The following is a 27,988-nucleotide window of genomic DNA, read 5'->3' on the forward strand; positions in this document are numbered from 1 at the left end:
TAGGGGGTCTTTTGAGGGTCTTTGGTGGTTGTTTGGGAAGATTCCATTCCCCAAATTTTCCATTTATGGTTCCAGATCTTCTAATGAATCTTTTCTTCTTGGCTGTATCTCATGTATGTGGTCAGGTTATGATGCACTTCTTTTATCATTCTTTGCTTCGGCACTCTAGCTCTGTTCTCAAAACTAAGACATCTGCTAGTACATATTAATCAATGATATCGGTAAATAAGGAAGTGCTAGCTGGCTCAAGACTTATTAGTCACAGATATAGGGAGTTAGCACAAAGCCACACTAATCTCTGGCATTTGTACTAAACACTGTATGGTACAAAATTAGGCCATGGATATAGGGATCATGCACTATTGTGCTAAAATTAAAAGAATTTTCCAACATCTTTTTCCCCTGATGCATAGACTCCATTTTAAAGAAATGGAAGTTGTTAGGTAACTCTGGGATCCTGGTAGACAATTAGTCTATGAGCCAACAGTGGGTCTTTGTGGTCAAGGCCAACTGCATCCTGGGATGTATTAGTAGTAATGTAACCAGGAAGTTAAGAGAAGTGATATTTCCTCCCCCCCCCCATTCAATATTGATGAGACTACAACTAGAGTCCTGTGTCCACTTTTGAGCTCCCCAGTTCAAGAAAGACTTGACATACTGGAGTGAGCCCAGCAGAGGGCCACCAAGATGGTCAGGGGACTAGAGCATTTGGCGTAAATGAAGAGGCTGAGAACTGGATTGTTTAGCCTTCAAAAGAGAAGGACGGACGAGAGGCAGTGGGCCCAAGCTGAAACATGAAAAATTCCACTTAGATATTAAGAAGTTTTTTCCCCATAAAGATGTCAAACACAAATAGAGGCAATGCTCAGGGAGTGGGGTGGATTGAACTAGAGTCCTCCAAATGTGTCTTTCAACCTATATCATTCTATAATTCAATAAATGCCCGTCATCATCCACTTGTTTTCTTGTTCCTCTAACTGATCTAGTACAACAGCTTAGGAAGCGTTAAGGACTCTCCAAGCTATGGAACAAAGATATTACTCAGATCATCTTTACTCACATCACACTCACCATGGGGAACAGCAACTTCCATCTGGAAAAAGAGAACAGTTTGGGACAACATCTTGTTAAACACCACTCCAGCTAGATCTGTTAAAGTATGTCTGACTATGCCTTAAACTCTAGTAGTGAAGACAGCTTCAGATTTTGGGTGCAGAGTATTTCCTTAGGAAAACAGTTCTATTATTAAAATTGTTCAGAACAAACTGTCAACAGCACCATATTGTAGTCAAGATTTCTTTTTGTTTGTTTTCTTTTTTGATATTGTTAGGCTAATCCAGTTATTGGGGAAGATTACATAAAATGGTATTTAGCGAAATCTGGAACAAGATTAGGAATGACAGCATCAAGTCAACACAACAACTATATTTGGCATAACATTAACAGTGCCAGAAAGAGATAAAGGTTTGACTGTCTTGGTTCCTTTGTGGAATAATAATTTTCTTTATATTTGTGATGGCTTTTGGCACAATTTAGATTGTTGTGGACTATATGTGTTTTTACACATTAGAAGTGATTGAGGTGAGGCAAATTAAATACCTTTAAAATTATATAGAATGTGATTTACTTGGTAATATCAACATTGTACAGAAAAATCACCTTGCAAAACTAATAAAAATGATATTTTGATGTGCAACCCATCATATTCTGCTGTCTTCTTACAATAACTTGCATCCCTGAATTTCTGCCATTTCTGCCATATTGTATGCTATGGGAACTATATTACAGCACTGCAGGGGGTTGAACTAAACTTCCATTTATGATTTAAATAAAGTTGAAATAATTTTTCTTCCAAAATCAATAGTACTTCAGTCTAAAGTATTTAATTATAGAAACCCAAAACAATTCAAATGTCAAATGTTTGTAACAGGAAAACGAATTTATTTCAGAAGACAATACACAATTTTATTTTGAAAAACACCAAAAAACTAGCCTGAGTTCATGTCTGAAATATTCAGAAAAATCCTACTTTCTTTAGCATGTTCTAGTCATTCTTTTTAAAAACAACACACTAAAAGTTAATATATTTTTATAATTATAAAAGTTTCCTAGTTGTTGTACAGTACACAATACAAATTACCCACAAACTATTATTTAGTTCCTTCCAATTTTGAGAGGACATGAGATACTAAAAGATTTAGCATTTCTCACAAAAAAAATCACATCAGGAAATACATATTTACAAAATCAAACACATTATACAAAAAAACCTACCAAATTATTATGTAAAGAGGTTTTCCTTAAATAATTAAAAAGTGTGTTCAACAAATTAAAAAACTGTAAAACTACATTGTCACATGTACATTCTACAAAAAAATTACTTTCCTTATTTACATAATGTATACAGCAAATAGGAAAACAAAAGTTCAATTTCTCCAAGTGTTATTACATTTCTGTGCCTGTGGTACTGAATAATGTAAACTGCCACTTACTAAGTGAAATTTAAATGATGGCACCTTAAAAAAATACAGTAGAAAATAAATGAAACCAAGTAAGTTTTCTAGAAGCTAAGAAAGCCCTGAGTGACAACAGAATTATTGATTGGCAAGCTCTAGAATTAACCTACTTTCAGTTTACCACCTGAGGCAAAATTTCCCAAGGGTTTGAAAGGCACTCAAAGTTTATTCAATGGCCTCATTGGTTATTACTGTAAATCCAAATTTTCAGTGAAGATGAGAAACTTGCTTTGGTGCATAATTATATTTTTGGGCATTAAAGTTGCTTTATTGGGTTACTTCAATATGATATTTAATGTTTAGATACAAAACAATCACTTTAACAATGTATTTGGGAACCCTTTCCTATTCTTTGTGTAAAAAAAAAAGTAAAAGAAAAAGACCCTCTTGTTATCAGCGAGTCAAAAGATAATGGATTATATACCTCATTAACCTCAATCAAGGGAGGTTATCCCTCTACAGTCTTAATTCTTTCAAAATTTTTATTATTTTAGAGTAAAGTTCACCCTGTGCTGAAAATTCTTGAAGATGTTTGTACCATGATCATCAAGGAAGCACTTAAGAACATAAGAGCATTTTTCTGATTTAAGTGAGGGTCATTTTGATGCTAATAGTCTTGTTATGGACTTTTTTCTCTACAGTGAATTTCAGGCTTACTTATCAATTTACAAGAACATTTTTTACAAAAACTTTAATTACTCAGGGCTTCCAGTCCCAACATTTTAATTGCCGAGTTTCTTTTATAAAAGAAAAAAAATCAGAATAAACCATGAGAGTTTAAATGATCAAACTGAGGTATATTTTCCCTAAACAAAAACTAGACAGTCACTTTGTAAGTGGCTTTTACTATTTCTTAAGTAAAATGGGTAAATTAAAGTTAGGTCTGCTGGCATTTAAAATCACTAGCAGCAATGTTCAAGGCGGGCAAACTGGGGAGCATTTACAATAAATTATTAATAAAATATTGTTAAATTAAAACCCTTTGAGTACTGTATTCTAATTATGCATGAATTTGCATTAACTTACTAGAAATATTTACAACTTACTTGCACTATATTAGTGATGTAATTCCACTAAATGTAATGAGACTTTTTTCACTCAGCTAGGTTTGAATAAAATACATTTGCACCTACTGTTGTTGATTGTTTCAGCAAGGAAACAGTAGAAAAGCTCAGTAAGGTGGTATTTCTATCTAAAATTTTTGACAACTCTCTACTCACTTCTGAACTTGTTCCCTTGTTCTGGTGAGTACTACTTGTAAGAACAAAGGACTTTTCAACACTGCAGAAGGCAGGGGCAATTTCTAGGGTTTGTTTTTTATTTCTTTCTAAATTCTGACATTCAATAAGAGTCATCCAAACTGCCTCTCTGTAGAGGAAGCTGAATCTAGTACCACTGTCCTTTCATTAGTTCATATCACAGTGACCGAATGTCAAAAGTAATATGAATACAATGTCCTTTTTGTCTATTTATCAGATAGGCTGCAGAAAATTTGATTGCAAACATACCAAGGATTCCGTAAAATTCATCCTCTTGTTAATTAAGCAGCTTTGATTTTATTTGTTAAGATTTTAATTTACAATATTAAAGTATTTTAATATTACCAAGTATTTTAATATTTCCAAAAGAGTACAAATATTTTTTTCTAAACCTCCATATTGTAAAGGCATCTTAAAGTAAACAACCTATGACTGTAGAGTCAAATATTTGATTTCTTCAGATATTTATGCAATTATGAAAAGAAAAGAGCAGAAATAGTTTTGCACCATACAGCACATGTTGATGGCAGTGAATAATTTTGCCTAAGTCTATTAAGCCTTTTGAAACAAAAACATTTCTGTCTAGAATGCAAATATTTAATTTAGAAATAAAAAAAAAATTCTGCAGGACAATCAGTTACTTAAATATATAGAATATTTTCAGTGGTCTAATTAAATTACCTAAAAAGTGTATCCTTACAATGCTCAAAGGGTTAATGCAAGGCATTACATTAAATTAATTTTCTAAGGCTAAAACTAAGCACTTTGTATTTATTCTTCTATTCCTGTTTTTAATTTTTTTATCACCACAGTAGCAAAGATACTAGAATGCCATTCATTGACCTATTTTTAAACCACAGACATGATAGTTTTCTTTTTCTACAGAGACAAGGATGTAATTTTCAGAAATTTATAATGATCTGTCAAATGAATGTTTTAAACTCTGAAATAACTGTCACAAAGTACCAAAAATACTTACATTATTTAAAAAGTTACTTTTCCCCTATTTTTTTCATTACTATAAAAGGTTCTTTTATTTTGTAAAACCGCTCTATAAAGTAAGCTAGATTGCAATGTAGTGCTAACTAATATAAATGTTTTTCTAAACAATGCTGATATCATTTGGTGAGAACCACAAATAGGTCAGGTCTTCCCCTGTGGAAAATATTTTGAACAGAAGCAGTATTTAAGACATTTAAAAATGCTTCAGTTTAAATTGAAATGTTTTATAAAGCTATACATTCCTCAGTGACAGTACACCAGCACAATATTTTACACATTTGTGAACTAAAGGCATAAATGCTGTACATAATCATTTTGCAAGTAAACAATTTAAAGAATACTATCTAACTTTTTAAAATGGAACATAAAAGAAAAAAATATGCACAAAGCATGCTACAGTACAATAATAAAACACAGACACAGATAACCAAAAAGAGGGGGCTTTTTTAAAAAACTGATTTACCATGAGAAATATGAAAATGCAACAATAACTTTTCAGAAATATAAAACTTGTGAAAACTGGGCCCCATGTTTTGAAAAAGTAATTCAACAATACCCATTCTGCCACAGTGTTTACAAAGTAATTTGTGCCAATAGGGGAAGTAATGCTAAAATAATTTTTTTGAATTTCACATCATGATTAGGTAAAATCCACAAATTATATGAGCCCTTATCTTGTAGTATCTAGTCAGTAGATGCTTGCTCTTTAGAGCTCTTCAGAGCTCTAAAAGAGTGAAGCAGGCTTCAGAGTGGCAATTTAGCCACATGCTACACACTACATAATTTGGACTGAGGTATCCATATTTCTGTGCGCAAATCATTAACAATACTCATCTATTAACAAATATCAAAAGTGTTTAAATTGTTTCATGTGTGTATGTTTGATCTAAATTGCAGTAAATTTAAAAGCAAAGCACAGCAGCTTACAGCAACTTAATTCTTTCAAATATTTGTTAAAGTGGGAAAATATTACTTAAAAGTTTGAGAGAATAATCAGTTGATAAGCATAGAAATACAAACTTCATTCAGTTATCTGAATCAGGAATATTTCAAATTTATTTTGATAACTGCTATTAGAATCCATTATATGCATTCTGTCTTTGCATATATTTTGTTTTCTTTTTGCACTACATGAACAGTGATCAACTGTTCAAAAGATGTTCAGGTCCCACTTCTTCTTAGCAATCTGGATTTACATGTTACAACCATACTTTTCTTTCAACAACAACAAATCCAACATTCTAGCAATAAAAAACATTTAAGGTTTGTCAACACAAAATTTGAAGCCAGGCAATACAGATCATCAGTACAGCATAGGGTGCTATGTTAAGAACGAAAAATGCTGAGTATTCAACTATATTTTATTTTTTTAAATATTATAATGCAAAATAAAAGGGAGTAAATATTTATCATAGGTTAGTTTTTCAGATTTTTGGTGAAGGGTGCTGATTTCTAAGGGAAAAAAACTGGGATGCAGTGATATTTGGGAGAACACAACCTATGAGGATTCATTGCACAGGTGAATTTAGAGAGAAATTAATACAAACCTCATTTGCACTTTTTGCTGAGACAAAAAACATCTACAGACAGAAGTAAGAATAGTAATAATTGTGCCGACATAGAATGGAGCAGGATGGGTTGGCCTCCACATTCTGCTAAGAAATTTACAAATTATTTTGTATGTACCCCAAAAAGTATTAAGCCATCTTAGTTGATCTGTAACCATTCTTGGAGCATCTGAAAGCTCTAGCAATAAATTTATTCACTAAAAATACACTGTTCATGTCACATGCTATTGACCCATTTGGTATATATAACTTAAAAAAAAAATCAATCCACAGTCACACTAGATAAAACAAGAGACTCCCTTCATTTTTAATTCACTTCTTTCTATAAAATTGTTTTTGTTATTCTTTCCTTCACTTTTTTTGCTTTTATTAATTTATTTTCAATATTTTAGCCTAGCAAATTCACGTGTTGGCATTAAAAATAATGAAAATGCTTAAAACAATCAGAAAAAAATCAGAGATGTTTAATGTCAAGTAATATGGACTGTATAAACTATCACTGTAAGATGTAATCATTAAAACATAGCATCAGACTGACATCCTATCACATATACAAGCTGAAAAGATGTGCTGCATTATGTACCTGCTTTTTTATTTAGTCTGACTTTTTAAAATTAAAATCTGACAAGAGTTTAAAATATATAACCATGCTTATGACTAGGGTCCATTTACTTTAACAACATTTGAAGTTGGCATTCAAGCTAGTTTTTCTTTTCAAGTTCCCAAGCAAATTTTAATTGTAGTAAAGTGAAATTCAGCTAGAAACAAGAAAAAATATTTTTAGTATCAATTTTAGGAGGGATATAAATATCACTTAATAATAAAACCCTCTTAATTCATTTGAAGGCTATGTAACCTGCCCCTAATACTTAGGAAATTTGAAAATGACAGGCACACCTTGTTGAATAAATTTTAAGAGTTATTAAAAATAACAAAAAATACTAAATCTTAGCTTCACTTCTGTTTAAGGCACCATGTAATAGCCGAGGTACAACGATCCCTGATGTACATTCTTAAATGGCAATGATCCATCTAGCCACCTATTCAAATTTAATGAAATTGGGAATAAGTACAAGGGAGGTGTGCCAGTTACACTACCTTAATAAATTTTTGTAAAAAATTAAATTAACTTTAATAATCAGGAAATATATTTTGAAAAGAAAATTATGCAGGATGCTACATTTCTTACATTCTATAAATTATCATTTATGAAACCAGCACATTAAACTAGTAGGAAAAGGCCTGGAATAGAAGAAAGTCATCCAAAAGGAATGTTTTCCTGTATGTCCAGTTCAACATAAGTAGCATGTACACTTAAAAAAAATCAAGTTACTTCTTTTGTGGTTTAGTTTCTATTAACTACAGTACCACTCGACAACCAGAAGCATCTGTGCAGTGGTCTCAATATAGAATCAGTAGTCTCCAAAACCAGAGGAATTGGCATGCAAATATAATTCAGAACTGTTGATTTTAAAGGAAGCTTGTACTGTTTATATGTGATCAGATAATTAGGTATGCCTACAGTGTACACATTACTACATTGTTACAATTCTATCACTTATTCTGCATTTGTAAATGCAGTGAAAACACTTCTTCCTTACAGAAAGAAAACAGTAGATCTTCCCAGCACTCCAACATTATGATAAAAATACCCCCTGAATGCTCACAATTTCATCAAAATAGTGTCTTCTAGTTCTGTTCAATGAAAAGCACCTTTCATAACAAATTTGATGCGTCTACTGTCAAATGAGTATGCATCCAGTATGTCAAAGAAAGTATTTTTTTAATATTTTGCATCTAATTAAAAACCTATGTATGAAATCATTATGACAAATAATTAACATTAAAATATATTTAAACTATGAAAAACATAAGTTATTTTAATTTTAAGAGGACAAAAGCATTAACATTAAAAGCTTGACAAAAATCTTCATTGACACATGAAACTACGAAAACTCAATATCGAGTAACTAATGTAAAATGATTTCGCTTACAAATTTTTTAAACATCTGGCAAAATGCATACACCCATTTTATTTCACAACTCCAATAAAAGGTAACACTCAGCACAGCTAAAATTTGATAAGTCAACTTTCAGGCCTATTGTCCTACCTCCCCCATTAAGTCCCACATCAGCAAGGCTAATGCAGTTGGGGGGCACTTCAATATTAGACTGCAGTATATGTATTTCCAGTAGCACTGCATTGTCTGATAGTCTGAGTATTTGTAACAACGTGCTCATTATGAATTGGGTTTAGGAGGCCCTGCTCTATTCCACTCTCAAGCACTGGCTGCTGCAAGCAGCCCACCTGAAATGCTTGGTTTATGTCTGTTTTCTCCCTCTTGGCTTGTGGCTCTCCATTTTCATCCATCTCTTCTTCTATTTCACTTTCAACTTCACTGCCCTCATCTGCAAACACAAAAAAGAAAAGAAAAAATAAATAGCACAGAGGGAAAAAATCTGAATACAAAGGCCTTTATTTTGCAAATAACATGAAATATGAAAACACAGGAAAGTGTAGCAACCAATCATATCTTCCTTTTTCCAACTTTCCATCCCCTTCAGCTCTCTCACCAGGATATCCAATTAAATTTTGAAAATTTCTTGTGTAAATAATAGACATTAAAAAAACCCTAAACTATTAAGGCCCTAGAGTATTCTAGTCATTATTATATACTATATATCATGTACAGCATATTGTACTCATATAATAGTAATATTCACATAATTTAAATTATGATGCAGCTTTAGATTCTGCTTAACTATATTTTCAAAAAAAAAGAACTTGTTTTGCTCCAAGAGACACATTAGTTCTATATAAAATTATACATTTGAGAGATTTGACTGCTTACCTTTATCCATATTTCCAGGGGATATAGCATTTAAATCACCAAACTGCAAAATAAACAATAAAAAGTGTGGACAGAGTCCTACACAAACATGACCTTAGATTATCTATCATAAAGCCAGTAGTATACTCTAATGGCTTGTGGCTAGTATTAAAGTGCATGCATTTGACAGCAGTCACATCCATAGTATACCAGTTCATTTTCCATTCCATTATATTTGTGTTCATATTAAGGAAATTAAAATAAAATATTCTCAGCAATTAAAACAATAGGATATAAACTTAAACATATGTTTTTTTGGTTTTTTAGGGTGACATGCCAAGACCTTTGTTGCTTTGAGTGAGATATTTCTGATGTAGAATGCTGGAAAATAAGACCAGTGTCCACTTTTAAACTGCAATATTTTAACCAAAAGCTTGCATAAAAGTTACCCTGAAATGGTGTGTCACTAAAGGCAGTTATAGTGTAGCAAAACTATATGTAAGGTAAATAAATGGCATCACTGAAAATAGGGTTGATGGTTATTACAGCATATTATGCTGACTAGTTTACTTATAAAAAAAAAAAAGTGAAAAGTTGCTCACAAGTGAAAAATCAAACTTCTTTCTTCCCTTTCCTTGTTTGAGTCTTTTACCCTTCTCTTAAATGACAAGCAGCAGAGCATAATTTGATTACTTAAATAAAAGGAGTACAGTACTTAAATAAATATATTTCTAACCATACCTGATTCAGTCCTTTTCAGAAATACAAAAAGATAAAACTTCAGTGAACACTAAACCCACATAAGCAGCAGCAGCCCTATCCTTCCAGGTTCCCTCACATATGCTCCCTCTTCACCTTCCCATACCCATCCTTTCACCTTAAGTCTTCCACATGGCCATGCAAAGAACCACATGACAGAACTAACCCAAAGAAAAATAGCCCAAGGGATTATTTTGGACAGGATTCATTCTCTGATCCAGTTAACCACAGGACTGTCTGAGTACTTGTGCCAGCGTCAATCTACAAATCTAAGGAGATGGGAGAGGAGGAAACAGTGCTTTTCTCAGCTGCAAAGACAGTTCATAATGGCTTCAAATGTTCGTCAAACTAGCCTTAGCCTTTACCATTTTATTTCAATAGTCAGTAAATGCAGAGAAACACAAGAAGCCATGCATTTATTGAATGTTTACAACTTCCCTGTTCCACTCTCATCTCTCAAAACTTTAGATTGCATGTTTTCTTTCTAAGATAATATCTGTCTTAAGTTTACCAAAACATTATAGGAAGTCCCGCAGTACACCACAAACATTACATTTGACATATACTATGTCAAGAAAACAAGAATGTAGCAATACTACACTTTTGCAATACTTTGCTATAAATGTAAAGGCAGAGTTCAAGTATCTCATCAGAAAGTAATTTTTTTTTTACATCATATCAATCAAACTACAAATTAAGCCAAGACTTCCAATCTCTATGAAAATGTACATATTTTTATAATATTTATTTATACTTTTTAATATATCCTGAGGAGTGAATGATATATCAAGTCATGCAATGTAACTTACAACTTATCAGTAAGATTAAACATGATATAAATATCACCAAGTATAAAAACATCAAGCTTCAGTCTGGTGAATTATCTATTGTATGTCCACATCCATTTTCTAGAACTTTAAGTGTATAATTCCTTGATGATAACTCCTATGATAATGTGAATTCTTAAGCAACTTACACAAAATTAATGGTTAGGTGAGCTACTAAAAAAAAGAGGTCTGAGAAAAACTTCAGAAATTATGCCATGTCCCACTCCTGCAAGTTCTCCTGTGCTACTTTCATTTCATTTGTGTGAAATGTGAATAAAGGTATATAACCCAATTTTGAAGATGCCAATTTATTTGCATCTCAGTCTACAACAAATTACAATTATTATTAAAAAAATATCCCATAGGTCCATGTAAATGTTAAAAAACCCTGAAGATGCATATCCAAATTTATCGCTAAATTCACCAATTCATTGTCTTGTGTGTTATCTTACCTCTCCCATAACTGCGATAGGTGTTTCTCCTGTTGCCTGAGCAACACGATGCTCGACTAAGTAAAACATGTACTCATCATAAAGCAAGCGGATCAGATGAAAAGACCCAAAGCTAGCAGCACTGCGTAAGGTTAAATCTCGAATCACCATTGAGCTATTTAAATATGGGGGGAAAAATATGAAATAAATATCACAATTCTTTAATTTATTCATATGGAATATACACTTCAAGAATAATAAAGTAATGCTATTCAAAAACATCTGATTTATGGTGTCTTCAGAAAGAAATGTCTGGGAAAGACAAATAATTGTCTTTCCCCTTTTTTGAAAGCATGGTTAAAGAACACATTATATAACTAGAAGCTAAATTTTCGAAAAGGTGGGACTGGTTTTGTTTTTGTGTATGCTCAATTACCAATATGTGGGCACATGTAAAAACTGAACTAAGCAAAAGGAAGGTCTTTGTTAAAATTTTAAACAAGAAAATTTTATTAAAATTATTTAAACAAAGTCATCTTTCAAAATATTGTGTCTGTTGTGCTCCCATTCCTAGTTCAAAGGTTTTAATTGGTATGATTTTTAAACTTGTAAAATTTAGATAAGTTTGTGTATATCTTATAGTAGAAAAATGCAGAGTGTGGATGAAAACATCCATATGATACTCTCAGAAAGTAGATGCTATTATGTATAGTTGTGAAAAAAAAGTAGCTTTACTATGATAACTGATACAGTAGCAGATGATATGGAACATTTGTCTTGTTCTTTTTACACATTAAAAATAATTTTTTGTCCCTACATAATAAAAATAGAACCCATGGTATTTTAATAACTAATATTAAAACATTGGCTTTAAAATTGTATAGTTATTCAACCCAAAATGTTTCATAGCATGTTTCCAAATCAGGATAAAATTATAACCTCATTACACTTGTACAAGGCCTTTAAAACAATATACAAGGATAATTTCATCCGCTGCTGAGTTGCACATAGCACTGTGTTTAACGTTAAGAACACTGATCTTTTGGCGGATGGGGGGAAAGCTCTACATTTTTGGGGAACAATTGTCCGATATTACTTTTTTCAACATTATTATAGCATACAATGGAGCAAATAATAGCAAAAATAATATAGAAGACTACCTATAGAAAGACCATTTTAAAAGAAATTGCCGTGCTGCTTTAGGAAAGCTGGGTCTTCCTTCATATGGTTTCAATGCTTGCACCATTACATTATCAAGCCAGGCAGCCCACTGCTCCAGAGTGCTCTGCTGCTGAAGAGTCATCTTGAAATCTGTTTCTAGTCTTTGAACCATATTGTCATCACACTGACACACCCAGGAAGCCTGTTCCTGTTATAACACATGGCAAATATGAAAGCAAAACACAAAATGTAAATTATTCTTAAAGATTGAACAACTAAAATAAAAGGATGAAATATACATATTAGACAATCTAATGAGTATTTTTATCTTCATGTCTCTCTCAATTTTGTTGGAAGAAAATGAGAGGAGGAATCCAAAGTACAAAAATGGGCATCAAATAAAGCACACACACACACAAAAATACAATGAAAATCCACAAATACATTGCAATGTTCCATATTAATTTCCATTAAAGAATTTTCAACTTCCCTCATTCATGATTTTTCTAGTAAAAATTTCAGGAATTGTCAGACTTGAGACTACAGGAACAAGGAGTGGAAAGGACAGGCAAATGGAAGTTGAGGCAGTAGAATCTAAAGAGGAACAAAGAAACCAAAGTACCATGGTCACTATTGCTTTGAAGGAGTGTCCTGGTTCCGGCCAGGACAGGGTTAATTTTTGCAGCAGCCAGATGGGTTAAGGCCAGCACCCTGTGGTTATTCTATACCACCTCACACCATGCACAGGGGGCAATGGGGTAGGCCCTATGTGGAGCCTGAACTAAAGTTGACCAGTGTGTGAATTTTCAAACATATGTACCTTTTGAAAACAACATATGTACCTTTTCAAAACAACATATGCAATTTTAGGAAAACAGGGGCTTTGTGCTTGACATGCCCAGGTGCCTGGCCGGCGGACGGGTATGCCAGACCACAAAGTTCCAAAATAAACATCTGGTCACATACCTTTATACAAGTAACAATGTTAGAAAATATATCAGGTTAAAAATTTTGTATAACTTTAGTCAAAGGTTTTGTTTATCTTTACCCTGGGAAAAGGAATTTTAGGTTTCTTCCAGGGCATTGCTCCACCAGATGAGGTCTGGTGAACTCAGCATACCAACAGATTGGGAGTGACCCCGAAGATAACCAGAAAGATAAAGACTATTAACAGAACATTCGCCAGGACCTTGTGGTTATCAAGAAGACATGATGGATATCACAGCTACCCCAGACCACCTCCAGCAGGGCTGAAGACATCCTGGCCCAGAAAAAAAGACTAAGAAAAACTGAAGAATGAAGAATCTAATTAGCATCAGAAGCGAAGAGATTCCGATCCAATAGGAAACTGAATACTGGGAGTTTGCTCAACTTTAGACCAATGAACACTGACCCAATGCTTTCCTATGTATTTTTACTGTATAAAGTATCTGAAGAATCGGGTAAAAATGTGTATCATTGAATGATTCTCTCTGCACACCCGGGCTATGTGTAGATGAGATGATTTCTGTGGTACATCCTGGCCAGAACAACATCCTGGCCAGATAATAAAGTAATGCCTTGACTCTCTAACATTAAAATGTTGTTAGAAGGTTTTTGTATTTTTTTCCCCGCAGATTTGGTGACAACAATATAAAAGTGAAACCCCTTTGTAGCAGGATCAGAAGCCTAACCTATGAGTAGATGCACTGCATAGGATTTCCCACATACCAGGAGGGTTTCTCTGGTCCTTTGCTGCAACAGGGCTCCTCAGCTGAAGTATGGACCAGGATGATGGTAGTGTATTAGGGTAATTGGTGATGTATCTTTTAATCACTAGCTGTAGTCTGTAGGAATGATTTGATGCATTGCCTTTCTATGCTTATTTCTGTTATCTGCTTATTATCCATGTAGCTTATTTCTGTTATTTGCTTATCATCCATGCAATAAATAAGTTTATCTCTAAATAAGTCATTGTTTTGTTCTGATCCCTTTGCTAATCACATTAATAAGCAAAAGAGGGCAGTAGTGTCTTTCTGGTTTGCCGGAATGTGCAGTTGGCCAGCACCAGGTACCACATGGTGAGCAATTGCATGTGAATTGTTCACCTATCTTATACACTGTTATTAATATTATTGCTGTTACTGTTTGTTTTCTTATCTCATTGCTGGTTTTTAGTAAATTGTTCTTATCTCAACCTGTGATCTTTACATTTTTGTGCCTCAAATTCTAGTCTCCAGCCCATCGCAGGGGGAGGGGGAATAGTGAGTGAGTGGCACATAGTCTCAGGTCTTTCAGTGGGAGCACTAAACTGGGGAATACCATTTCAAAATCACAAGAGCCTTATTTGGTGCCCACAACATGAAGGCTTGAGATAAAAACAAACCTGCCCAGAAAAGGTTAGAAACAAATTTGATTTAAACATTTGCTGTACTGGTACAGAGCCACTGGTCACAATGTTGCTTTATCTTTAATGTGGGTGTTGTCGCTAACCCTGTATATATTCCCGTATGTGCTCTTCTTGATCTTTTTCAGAGCAGGGAGAGGGATCAGCATAGCTTTGTGGCTGTACTATCAGTTTATGACAGGATAACATCAAGGGCAATGAGGGTCATTAGGAATATGTATTCAGTGCTGCTCTCCTGTCCTTACCTCAGGCGTTACCTCTGGTAGTCTGTCTTCCCCCATACAGGCCTGCATCTCGGCTGTAGAAACACTGTCTAAGGACAACCAGCAATTTGAAGAGGAAATGTCCCATGCCCTGCCAGTACAGACAAGAATCTCTGCTATTAGGAACAAGCACCACCCGGTTTGAGAGAGGGAACACACCTTGAAGTATCCTGTGGTTTTACCTTCATGATCACCGAGAGGATATGAGGAAGTGGGATGGAAAACCCACCTCTGCCCTAGGACCACGTGTACATGAATTGAAAGGAAGAACAACCACCATAGGAATTTCTTCAAGAATAAATGTTGCTCCAGTTTCCAGTGGGCAACTCCACAGACAGAATAGAAGGGCTGATGTTATTTCTGATTCTCTTGAAAGAACCTCAAGTTGATCATAATTATAAGAAGTGAGGAATGAGTACTATGACCAGTACTATTTGGAGAGACACTGTGGGGGAATTAGCCCCCTGGCAGTCTGGATAGCAACAGTGATTTTTGGCCTTGGTGAATGTTAAGCCTTGGGAGAGATAAACATGCAGAGGAAGCAAGGAACTGAGGCCTTGATAAGAACGGAACAGTTTAACCTGCACACCTGGCTACTAGTACGTAACAGGATGTTGGACAAGGACATTGCATGCAGGACACTGTGTTGCTGGGGAGAAAAGGGGTTGCGAAACTGATTGCTGGTTCTTTGTATGCCATTATAAAAGGCAGTGTTGCCTGGAATAAAATCGGCTGTGCTTGCACTGAACAGAATTCATTTTTCATCGCGGACAAGACGCTTCAAATTGGAGAGACATGGATTTGATGGATGGACCACTTGGTGGATAAAGAATTGGTTGGATGGCTGCATGCAGAGTGTTGTGGTCAACAGCTCATTGTCCCCGTGGAGACTAGTGACCAGTGGTGTCCCTCAGGGGTCAGTACTGGGGCCAATACTGTTCAACATCTTTGTCGGCAACATGGAGAGTGGGATTGAGTGCAGCCTCAGCAAATTCGCTGATGACACCAAACTGTGTGGTGCAGTTGACAGGCTGGAGGGAAGGGATGGCATCCAGAGGGACCTTGACAGGCTTGAGAAGTGGGCTGATGCAAACCTCATGAAGTTCAACAAAGCAAAGTGCAAAGTCCTACACTTGGGTTGCAGCAATCCCAGACACACTGACAGGTTGGGATGAGAAGTGATTGAAAGCAGCCCTGCAGAGAAAGACTTGGGGGTGATGGTTGAAGAAAAATTCAACATGAGGCAGCAGTAAGTGCTCGCAGCCCAGAAAGCCAACTGTGTCCTGTTGCATCAAAAGGAGCATTGGCAGCAGGTCCAAGGTGAATCTCAGCTCTGGTAAGACCCCATCTGGAGTCCTGAGTACAGTTCTGGTGTCCCCAACATAAGAAGGACATGGAACTGTTGGAACAAGTGCAGAGGAGGGCCACAAAATTTATAAGAGGACTGGAATACCTCCCCTAAAAAGACAGGCTGAGAAAGTTGGGGCTATTCAGCCTGGAGAAGAGAAAGTTGCGTGGAGACCTCATATCATAGCAACCTTCCAGTATCTGAAGGGGACCTACAGGGAAGCTGGAGAAGGACTGTTCATCAGGAACTGTAGTCATAAGACAAGGAGTAATGGGTACAAATTGAAAGAGGGGAAATTTAGGTTAGACATAAGAGAGAAATTCTTTACTGTGAGGGTGGTGAGGCACTGGAACAGGTTGCCCAGAGAAGCTGTGGATGCCGCATCCCTGGCAGTGTTCAAGGCCAGGTTCAATAAGGTCTTGAGCAATGTGGTCTAGTGTCTGGTGTCCCTGCCTATGGCAGGAGAGTTGGGACTAGATGAACTTTTGAAGTCCATTTCAAACTCTTAACATTCTGTGATTCTATGACTAAAGGGGTAATGCCCTCAGCCAAGTGGAAGAAAGGGACAATCAGATCTATTGGACTGTGTGGATCCCATGGCCTGGCACATCAGACCCATAAGAGTATCAGGCTTTAGTTGTCACTGGTGCACAATGTACCCTGATGCCATCAAGATAAGTGGAAGCAGAATCCATCTCTATTTCTGAGGTGACAGGGGATCCCAACAGCTGACTGTACTGGAAACTGAAGTGACCCTGATAGGGAATGAATGGCAAAAACACCCCATGGTGACTGGCCCAGAGGCCCTGTGTATCCTTGGCATAGAGTACCTCAGGAGAGGGTATTTCAAGGGCCCAAAAGGGCATCTGTTGGGCTTTTGGGATAGCTGCTGTGGTGTAGCAGGGCATCTCACCCCCCCCCACAAGAACTTATCTGTTGTTTGTTAACCAGTGAGATAACTCAAACAGGACAAGCTTTCTTGTAGTGAGTTATTTTGGTGCCATGAGGTTAACATTGGTCTGGCATCTCTGAACTGCCAATACATATCTTACTGCTGAAGCAAGATCTGGAAGATAAGCTGGATTTCTAACCAACAGACACCTCACTTTATGACTATAAAGCCACACCAAACTTTCACAAAGCAGAAATCTTCTATATATTTCCCTGGAAATGTGGGGAGCTTCTCCCCTAAATAGGGATGCCTACTTCGCAGTTACTCCCCAGGGATTTAAGTGAAGGAATCTGTCAATATTATTGTCATTTCAGTGGCAAGTTGCATTAGACTCCTAATCAATAGTATTTCTTTTGCTACCTTTAATATAGGTACCTTGATATCGTGCACTGTTTTATGTTATGCTGTAATCTACTAGTAGTTCTTTAGTTTTATACTAACTGGCCTGAAGGCAAAAATTTTGGACTGTCAGAGGAGGAGGCGGAGAAGGTGACACATGCTGAGGAGGCCCCACCATATAATCAGCTACCAGAAAATGAAAAGCAATGCACTCTCTTAACTGACAGTTCCTGCCATATTGTAGGGATCAATTGAAAATAGAAAGCTGACATATGGAGTCCTACACGGCAAGTTGCAGAAGTTATTGAAGGATAAGGTGGATCAAGGCAAGTTGTACCTCAATGAGATTTGATTTTTGGGTGAGAACAGTCTATAATGTTGAATTGTATAATACTGGTTGCTGAATGACACTGCCACTGTATGTCATAACTACCATGGACAATGAGGATGGACTGCTCCAGATACACCAGTCACGAGCTCCTGATGCAGCTTGCAACCAGCCGACAGCACACCAGCCCTTCTGCCCTGGAAGACATCTAGGATGGATAAAATCCACAGTCATGGACTAAATAAACTCAATAGACATCTTGGAGGGATGGTCATTGACTATGGCAATGATACCTACGCTTGTGTATATATGTGCATATATATATATATTTGTATATAGTTGGAAGGTGTAGGGGTGGATGATGTCCTGGTTCTGGCCAGGACAGGGTTAATTTTTGCAGTAGCCAAGAGGGGGGTATGGCTAGGACCTGGAAGTTATTCTATACTATCTCATGTAATTTTCCAGGAATGGGGAAAGGGGTCCCTTCTAGGTCGGGGGAGCATGGTGCAGTCGAGTATTGGGCTCCATTTGGTGTAGTGATATACATTTCCATGTGAATCGCTCACCTCTCTTATACACTTTTGTTATTAATATTGTTGCTGTTACTGTTTGTTTTCTTATCTCATCGCTGTTTCTAGTAAATTGTTCTTATCTCAACCTATGATTTTTACCTTTTGTACCTCCAATTCTCCTCTCCATCCTGACACAGGGGGAGGGGGAGAGTGGCGCATGGTCTGTGTGGGAGTTCAGGGTGGAAGCTTCGAAATCCAGCAGCTATCGAGGTCTTTTGTTACCAGTGAGACATTAAGAGAGATAAGCTGAATCGCCCCTGGCAGGGGCCGAGACTGATAGCAGGACAAAGGTGATCAGTAACCCATAACAAAAGTAAAACATGTAACCCTAGAAACCAAAGTTCTTGTAACCGTTAAGTTATGATATAAAAGATTATGTTTTCTGTACAATAAAGGGGACTTTGCATGAACCAGGCTGAGGACCCAAATTCAATCGCCGACAGGTCTGGGGTGTCTCAGTGGGAACACTAAATTGGGGAATACCATTCCTAAACCACGACAAAGGACGTAAGACCAAATACACTTACTGTGACATTTTTTAATCACCTCACTTAAAAAGAGCTTTCTTTTATAGGCAAAGAACGATTGCTGTGTTTATCCACAGTCTGCAATATATTACACATTGCCTAATTAGTAATATAAATAGCACACAATTGGACAAACACAATGTATACACAATAAAGAGAAATTCACAGTATTATCATGGAATATGATTATATAAAATTTTAAAGTTTTAATAAGACCAATATGGATACTTCTGTTAAATGGAATTTGAGAAAACCAATATTGATTTAATAAAAACCATATTCCTAAACTCTAGCTATCACATGCCAATTTAACATCTCAACATTCATAGACCCTATATCTCACCACAGAACCATTTTTAATACACCATATATTTGGCTACATACTAAATCTTAGGTAGTTTACACAGTATTATACAATATATTGTGTTAAATGTTATTTATTCAAGGATCTTTGCAACAAACAAAAAGAATTCAACTGTGCTAGTGAACTTCTGAACTTCTGTTAAAATGGGCTAAAATATTTGTTCATGAAAGAAGACAAATATATGACTACCAGTAATCTGGGCCATGTAAATTAGTTGAGCAACAGGAGAAAAAAATGTTGTTTCTTCTAAGGAGAAGAAAGATAAAAGGGAAACCTTTTTCTAAACCTAATAAAAAATAATAAATTGATGTTTTACAGATAACTGGAAACTAGTTCTAACCATTTATTTAGGAAAGGTTGGAAATGTAAACACAAACAATTAAAGAAAGTATACTAATGATATACTATAAAGTATACTAATATTTTAAATAAAAATATGAAACACAATAAAAATAAACATAATAAAAATAGTTAAACCATCTGTTCTAGAAATAGTGCTCTATGATCAATATTTTTTAATGAAAGATCAGAAGCTATGCTATCCAAGATTTCATCTTCAGGCATTGTTCATGCTGTTCATTCTAAGAACACATGTAGTCTACACTTTCATCTGCATTAAATAAAAATTGGCAGAAGGCATGGTCTGAAGGATAAGAAGCCTTCAGAGAAAATGGAAATAGATCATGTTTCTGAGGTTTTATTTTCCTTATGGCCAAAGCAGAAGCTGGAAAGTTTTGAGTGAATCACTGTATATATAGATCAGAAAAATGTTCCCACTTTGCTTTCTTGATAGAATAAGAACAAATAATACAAAAGAAAGGAAAAAAGGGTGGAAATATTTTTTTTTTTTTAAAGTCTGGGTTTTAAAGCTAGAGGTACCTGTACATTGGCAAAATCCACACGGTTTAGATCACTGAGCATCTGGTTGATCTGAGAAGTGTTCTGAAGCACAGCCCGAGCTGCCTGAGCCAGGTGATTGAGGGACGTGTATCTTCTCAAAGTCTGGGCAAAGGCACTTACAGTGGCAACCTATGAAGAAATCCATTTATCTTAACACATTGTATTATCAACCAATCTTCTGTTTTGTCTATTTTAATTCTAAAATTGCTGTATTAATTTATGAGCCCTCAGATATTGCAATTCAGATATAATGGCACAAATACAGTTTTTCCTATGATTTTTTTTCAAAACATAGTTATTTCCAATCCCATATTTCATGTTTGAAGTTCAACCTAAATATGACATTTAGCATAAAAGTAAAAATGCTGCTACTTTTAGATCTTGAATGACATCTAGTGTACAATTGCAGAAAGTGAAGGAAACTGCAGTAAACTTTGTTTACCTTGCTTTGTATCATTCTCTGTGGAATATTGTTCATGGCACTGGAAAGCCAACCTTCAAGGCTTTTTGCAAAATTGCGAATGGCTTGAGTCAAGGCACCTAAACATTAAAGAAGAAAAATAAAATGAAAAGGATGGCAAGGTGCCTCTCTTGAAACCCTTTGCCTCCTCAGTATTTAAATATTCCACATTGAGAACTACTGCATTTATTGGCTCAGAGACTTATCCAGTTTAAGTTTGGATCCCTATCAATACAAGAAGGATATTGATAAACTGCAGCAAGTTCAGTAGAGGGCTACTGACATGGTCAGGGAGCTGGAGCACATACCTTATGAGAAGAGGCTGAGGGAACTAGGTTTTTCAGCCTGAAAAAAAGAAAGTTTAGGGGGGACCTAATAGAAGCCTTTCAATACCTACAAGGTATCAAGAACACGGACTCAGCCTCTTCACAATGATGCATGGCAGAAGGGTGATAAACACTGGGCATAATGATTCACCCCAATCGAGCCTGGAGACACTTTAGAGACCAAGTCAGAGAAGTGGGTATTTGCTTTATTCGATGCATCGGATGTGTGGGGAATTCTCTCCGCCAAACACGCACACCTCAGTACCTCCAAAGGCACAGTGTTATAGGTAAAATTCATGAATATTCATTACATTCCCCAGGATAGGAGTGGTTATACAAATTACTTCTCATAAGTCATTAATATTATTAGCGATTTCTTGTGCTCAATTGCAAAAGGATTCCTTTTGCCCCCTTTTATCTTGATAAGATTAAGGGAATCCACAAGGCCAGAATTGTTATCAGCCTTCAGCCCTGGACGGGCACCATGCTGGTGGAAGGGGCAAAAGATCAAAGAAATAAGGATGGTTGAAGTGTAAATAGATTTGGGTTATCTATTTGACCACTCCTTTCTCAATAAACTGAAAAAAGAGGGGCCCTGACTTGATAGGAGAAATTTTTTCACCTTGAGGGCAGTTAAGCAGTGCCAATTCATGGCCTCTCTCCAGTACTCATTGGACTCTTTCCAGTACATCCATGTCACTCTTGTACTGGGGAGACCAGAACTAGATACAGGACTCCAGGTATACAGCACTCAAATGGTGCTGAATAAAGAAGGATCACCTACCTGGACCTACTAGCAACACTTTGTCTAATACAGCCCAGGATACCATTAGCCCTCTTTGCAGCAAGGGCACACTGCTGGCTCATGTTCAACTTGGTGTCCACCAGGACCCACTGCTCCTTTTCTGCAAAGCTGCTTTCCAGCTGGTTGGCCCCCTTGGCATGTACTGGCAGATGGGGTTGTTCCTCCCCAGGGGCAGGACTTGGCACTTCCCCTTGTTGAACTGTATGAGGTTCCTGTCAGCCCCTTTCTCCATCTTGTCAAGGTTCCTCTGGATAGCAGCACAACCTTGTGATGTATCAGCCACTCTTCAGAGTTTTGCGTCATCAGCAAACTTGCTGAGGGTATGCTCTGCCCCATCATCCAGATCACTAATGAAAACATTGAACAGTATTGGACCCAGTATTGACCTCTGGGGTACACTGCTATTTACTGGCCTCCAACTAGACTTTCTGCAACTATGACTATAGGATTCCCTGGAGTGCTGCAATGGATAGATACAGAATCTTTAGGGAAAACAAACCAAGAAGGTGCTCTATATGAAAGAGGAGCTGCAATGCATGGAGCTTTGCCTAGGGATGGATGATAAGCCAGTTGAAAGCTTAAGGGTCCAGGTTAGATGACGTTGTGGGTATCTGATACAGACTACCTCATAAGGAAAAAGTAGATAAAGTCTTGTGGTGGCTTGACCACAGGCATCTGACTGCCAGGTGCTCACCAAGCTGCTCTATCACTACCTTTTCAACAGAACAGCGGAGAAAAATATGAAGAAATTATCATGGGTCAAGATAAGGAAAGGGAGATCACTCAGCAATTACTGTCACAGACAAAACAGACTCAGTTTGGGGAAATTAATTGAATTTATTGCCAATCAGAGTTGGATAATGAGAAATAAGAACAAATTTTAAAAAACTTCCTCCTGCCCTCACTTCTTTCCAGGAACAACTTAACTCCTAAGTCTTCTACCTCCTCCCCTCAAGTGGCGCAGGGCAACAAGAAACGAGAATTACAGTCAGTTCATAACACTTTGCCTCTCCTTCCTCCTCCCTCTCTTCTCCTGCTCCAGTATGGGGTCTCACTGATAGAAGACAGTCCTTCACAACCTTTTCAAACATGGATCCTTCACATAGGCTGCAGTTCTTCACAAACTGCTCCAGCATAGGTCTTTTCCATGGGGTGAAGTCCTACAAAAACAGACTGTTCCAGCATTCGTCTCCTCACAAGGTCACAGGTTCCAGCAGAAAAGCTGCTCCAGCATGGGCTCCTCTCCACAGGACTACCGTTCCTGACAGGACCCTGCTCTAGCATGGGCTCTCCATGGGTTGCAGCTTCCTTCAGGGTACACCCACCTGCTCTCGTGTGGGATCTTCCATGGGCTGCAGAGTGACAATGTGCTTCCCCATGGGCTGCAGAGAAATCTCTGCTCCAGCAAGTGGAGCACATTCTCCCCTCCTTCTTCACTGACCATGTCTGCAGAGTTGTTTCTCTTACATATTCTCACTCCTCTCTCCTGGCTGCTGTTGTGAAGCATTTTTTACACTTTTTAAAAATATGTTACCACAGAGATGCTACAAATGTCTCTGGTTCAGACTTTGGCCAGCAGCAGGTCCATCTTGGACCCAGCTGAAAATGTCCCTTTCTGACATGGGGACAGCTTCTGATATCTTCTCATAGAAGATATCAGTGCACCCTCCACCTCTACCAAAAGCTTGCCAAGTAAAGCCAATACAGGTCTCCTTCAGGTAATTGGAATAAGCTTCATGTTCACAGGCTCATTTTCATGAGGGACTTGAACAGCAGAGCTGCCCCTATCTGCTAGAGGGACAACAAAGCAGAGAAAAAACAACCCAGGAACACAGTTAAGCAGTGCAACTGGTCACCCAGAGAGCTTTGTGTAGTTTCCATCCTTAGATGTTTTCAAGACCTGACAGGGTAAAGCCGTGAACAAACAAGTCTGAATTCAGCATTAAGCATGCTTTGAGCAAGAGGTTGGACTAGAGACTTCCTGAGGTGATACAATATTGTTAAAAAGAACGGCGGAGAGAGAGTCTTGCGATGTGGGGGTGCGGCGGCCCGATGCTGCCGATCCCGAGTCCCTGAGGCCGGTGGTCGGCGTAATCCACGGGGACGCTGCCGAGGATGCCATCGCCTGGGACTCGGAGGAGGCCGGGCCGTAAACCGCTCTCTCCCTCCCCTGGAAAGTTTTTCCTAAGCTTATTGGTTTAAGGTTTGCTTCCCCGCCCCTATCACCGCCCCCGCTGCTTGCCCTCACTAGAATGTTCTGTTGCCGGGCTTCCCCCATGAGTTGCTTGTAATCCCCTCCCTACTTATATTTCATTTGCTCCCCCGCTTGTCCCTCATGTTGTCCCGGAGCCCCGTTGGCTCCGCCCCTGCTGTTCCTCCCCGGGAAACCCCGTATTTCCCCCTAAAAACCCCTTCCCTTTGTTCTCTCGGTGTGGTGTGGCCGCGACCCCAGCCCCGCCGGGTTCTGCGCCCGGCAGCTGCGTGGACCGCCCCACCCGAGAGCCCCCAGTGTGCCTCCCCCGCGCCGCTTCTCCTGAATAAACTGCACACTGCTGACTCTCAACTCGTAGCACTCTCTTTATCACGGGAAGCGACCAGCGACTCCACGGCGTTCCTGCCCGGCAGGCACCCGCCTCCGCCGCGTGGTCCCTGCCGCTCCAAGGAGCGAGCCTGGGAACACCGAGGCTGACCGCAGCCGCCTCTGGACAGAGCTGAACAGCCGGGAGGGCTGAGAGCTTGGGCCCAGGTGAGGCCCCCGAGGTCTCCCGAAGCCCCGGAGCTCGTTGGGGCCAGGCGGCCGGACCCCGCCGGACCCTTACAACTTCAAGTGGCGCCCAACGTGGGGCTCGAACCCACGACACACTCAATATGAGTTATAAAGCAAGCTCCGTTTATTTTACCGTATGAGTGGCTTATATACTGTTACAATGTTTATATTTATTGATTATTAATCTACTGGTTAATTACACAGCTTACAGTTTACATTTTATTGCATTCTATTCTCACACATTGAGGGCTCCTCCTCAGTTCCTCTTCAATCTTCCCATGAGATTGTCTCACAGCCCAGAGGCACAGCTGTGCTTCTTAGGTATCTTTCTCATGGCACTTTCCCAGGGCTGTACTGCAGCCTGTTAGCTAACACAGGCCTTGTTCTTCAACAATACAAGGGAATCAGAAGTTAAGAGATAACTTGTCAGAAACTGCTTACCACACAATATATCTACTGATTTAGCATTCATTGTGTTTGCCAAACATGGACTGTGATACTCTGGAACTTCCACGCTGGCAAAAAAACCAAATTTGTTGTTCTGGCCTTTGGATGGAGAGAAGGTCAGTGAAAAAGACCTTCTGCAAAGATCCCTCCATAAAACAGAACTACACAGGCACAAGGATATAAAAATGACTTTTGGACTCATTATAATATGAAGTGGGGATAGGTTATGCATATGTATAAGCGTATTGGGAAACTATGAATTTGTTACATGTAACCACATACATACTGAGCTATGCGGGACTGACAGTGCACGTGTCTTTGGAGGGCTACCTCCCACGTGCCCGGCGCTGCAATAAACATACCGGCTTTACAACTTAAAATTATATAGGTTGTGAAGTTTTGTCTCTTTCCTAAATCAGAGGTCCCTTCCAACCTGAATTATTCTTTGATTCTATATTATGTAACAATTATTTAGTTTCTGATTTAACAAACAGAACTGACCAGTTCACCTAAGATCCCTTCAAAAAACTTATGATCATCAGTGAAAATACTTTTTGTCATTCCTACAGGTACATCAGTTATTGTAACAACTGTTTCCTATCTCCTGAAAATTTCCATCATGAATGTTCTGCCATAAATTTTTGCCCGTATACTTTTGCTTTTAAAGAGCAAAACCCCACAGGAAATAACAATTATTGCAATACCTCAGTTTCCTCAAATAAGCTTGAAGTACCCTGAACCATTGCCAACATGCTTTTTATTTTAGTTCTGAAGAACAAAATGCAATGTGCAATGTTCAACAACAGTATCAATAAGGAATATATAAGAATGTATTAAATGAACAGAAGGTAGGATTGCTCATACTGGTGTGAAAACTTGGTGGTGGGTAATGAATGCTGCTACAGTAATGAGAAAGAAGTGGCCAAATAGAAAACCCAAATCTATTTGCACTTCAACCATCCTTGTTTCTTTGAGCTTTTGCCCCCTTCCACCACCAGGGCGCCTGTCCAGGGCTGAAGGCTGAACTCTAATTCAAATTCAAATTGTAGCTGACAGCTCAGAGAGGAGTGAATGTAGGTAACAGCTCTGGCCTGATGGCTTATCAGCTAAGATGTACAAGCATGCATTTCAAACCAGCACAGAAACCACTGAATCATCCCATGAAGGACCTTCACCCTGGAGGGGTCTTTGGGGGTCTCCAAAGACCACCAGGACATACAGAGAATGCATGGTGCACATGCTAATGATATTAATGACTTCCGAGAAATTATTTGTATAACCACTCCTATCCTGGGGAATGTAATGAATATTCATGAATTTTACCTATAACACTGTGTCTTTGGGGGTACTGAGGTGTGTGTGTTTGGTGGAGAAAATTCCCCCACACCCGGTGCATCGAATAAAGCAAATACCCACTTCTCTGACTTGGTCTCTGAAATGTCTCTGGGCTCGATTGGGGCAAATCAGTAATAAAAAAGAAAAAAAAACCAGAAAAGGGAAATAATACTATCTGTAAGTGATTTTTTTTTTTTTTTTACTACACCTAAGAAGAAACAGTGCAAGTAAAGACTGGATTTTGTTTGAGGCAAAACAGCACATTTGGTAGAGTAAGAATTAATTGCTCATAGAAGTCACCTAATATGAGAAATGCCCTTTTTCAGCTTGAGTAATCAATGAATCCTGTAATTAAGAACTTCTGCTAGCAAAGTTAGTCAATTTGATTAAAAAGAAAGAAATATTTTTCACAGCATTTTTTTCTTCAAATCTATAGTGATAACTGGTTAATGTATCTGTCCCCAAATGTCGATGCTCATCTGAAATTTAATTTGGACTTATAATGATTTAGGGTAAAATAGAAATTATTAATGTAAAATAGCTAGAAGCTGGATAATAGTAATAATAATATTTTTGAACTGATTTAGAGAGCCAGAGATTGGATAATGATTTACTAAGATATGCCTGCTGCAATCCATTTATTATTCACTTAATGAATTTGTGCCTACCTGGTATTGGGGAGGATGGAGAGAAGAGAGCCAAATAATTAAGAGAAACCACCAAGTGTAACCGAGCATCCCGCCCTTGGACCCCAGGACCGGTACAAGTTGGTTCTCAGGCTTGGACTTGGACCAAGAGCCACGGGAGCATGCGCAAGGGAACAGGGTGAACAGTTCATCGTGATGAAGACTATTGATCACGTCGTAATCAATCATTTGGGACCCTTGCCCACAATTAATCTGAGACACTGCGCTTGAGCGAGCATATTTAAATGAACTTTGAGCTCATTATAATATGAAGTGGGGATAGATAATGAATATGTATAGGGGCTTTGTCTAACTTTATGCATATGTAATCTGTAACCTAATATAAACCTAGTGAAGTGCTGTTGAGGGTGTGCATGCTTTTGGAGGGGCTACCCCCCATGCATCCCAGCTGGAATAAACACATACCTACTTCATAACTATCTGAGTTGTGGAGTCAATTCCACGCTTCAATAAAGCTTCTGAATTTTCTCTATGGAATGGGCTTTTTCTTTTTTCTTTCTTGAGGTTTCCAGGCAAAGAACAAACACTCTTTTTCACTGTCAGTCATTTAACCCACATTTTTCTACATTAACATTTTTGTATGCACTTGCTAATTAACAAAGCATTCACTTATGTTAATTTATTTCCTGCAGAATAAAAAAAAAAAAGCTCATTTAGATAGCTTTCAAAGTGTTACTACACACATGTTAAATAATGTAGCAAAAAAAGTTAAAAGGAAAACATGTAATTTTGGATAAGCCTTCAAAAAACTTGGGTTTCTCATCTGAAATATTTCTTCTACACAAAAAACAAGATTTTGCAGTCTTTC

The 27,988-nt window shown here is 37.7% G+C and overlaps 1 protein-coding gene and 1 long non-coding RNA gene across 4 annotated transcripts in view; both read right to left on the reverse strand.

Annotated features, from left to right (window-relative positions):
• LOC146425288 (uncharacterized) overlaps positions 1–27,988 on the reverse strand; it is a 234,035-nt gene that overhangs the window by 28,072 nt on the left and 177,975 nt on the right. The window lies entirely within an intron of this gene.
• LOC146425289 (transcription factor RFX3-like) overlaps positions 1,958–27,988 on the reverse strand; it is a 156,851-nt gene continuing 130,820 nt past the window's right edge. For all 3 annotated transcript variants that reach the window (XM_085041592.1, XM_085041590.1, XM_085041591.1), the window contains 6 exons: positions 20,776–20,873; positions 20,313–20,462; positions 12,354–12,562; positions 11,215–11,368; positions 9,198–9,240; positions 1,958–8,754 (listed from right to left, as the gene is read on the reverse strand). In XM_085041592.1, the coding sequence (XP_084897718.1) occupies positions 8,513–8,754; positions 9,198–9,240; positions 11,215–11,368; positions 12,354–12,562; positions 20,313–20,462; positions 20,776–20,873 (896 nt within the window). In that variant the 3' untranslated portion in view covers positions 1,958–8,512. The remainder of the gene's footprint in view (positions 8,755–9,197; positions 9,241–11,214; positions 11,369–12,353; positions 12,563–20,312; positions 20,463–20,775; positions 20,874–27,988) is intronic.

Source organism: Lichenostomus cassidix, chromosome W (assembly GCF_008360975.1).
Source record: "Lichenostomus cassidix isolate B80296 chromosome W, HeHo_3.0, whole genome shotgun sequence".
NCBI lineage: Eukaryota > Metazoa > Chordata > Aves > Passeriformes > Meliphagidae > Lichenostomus > Lichenostomus cassidix.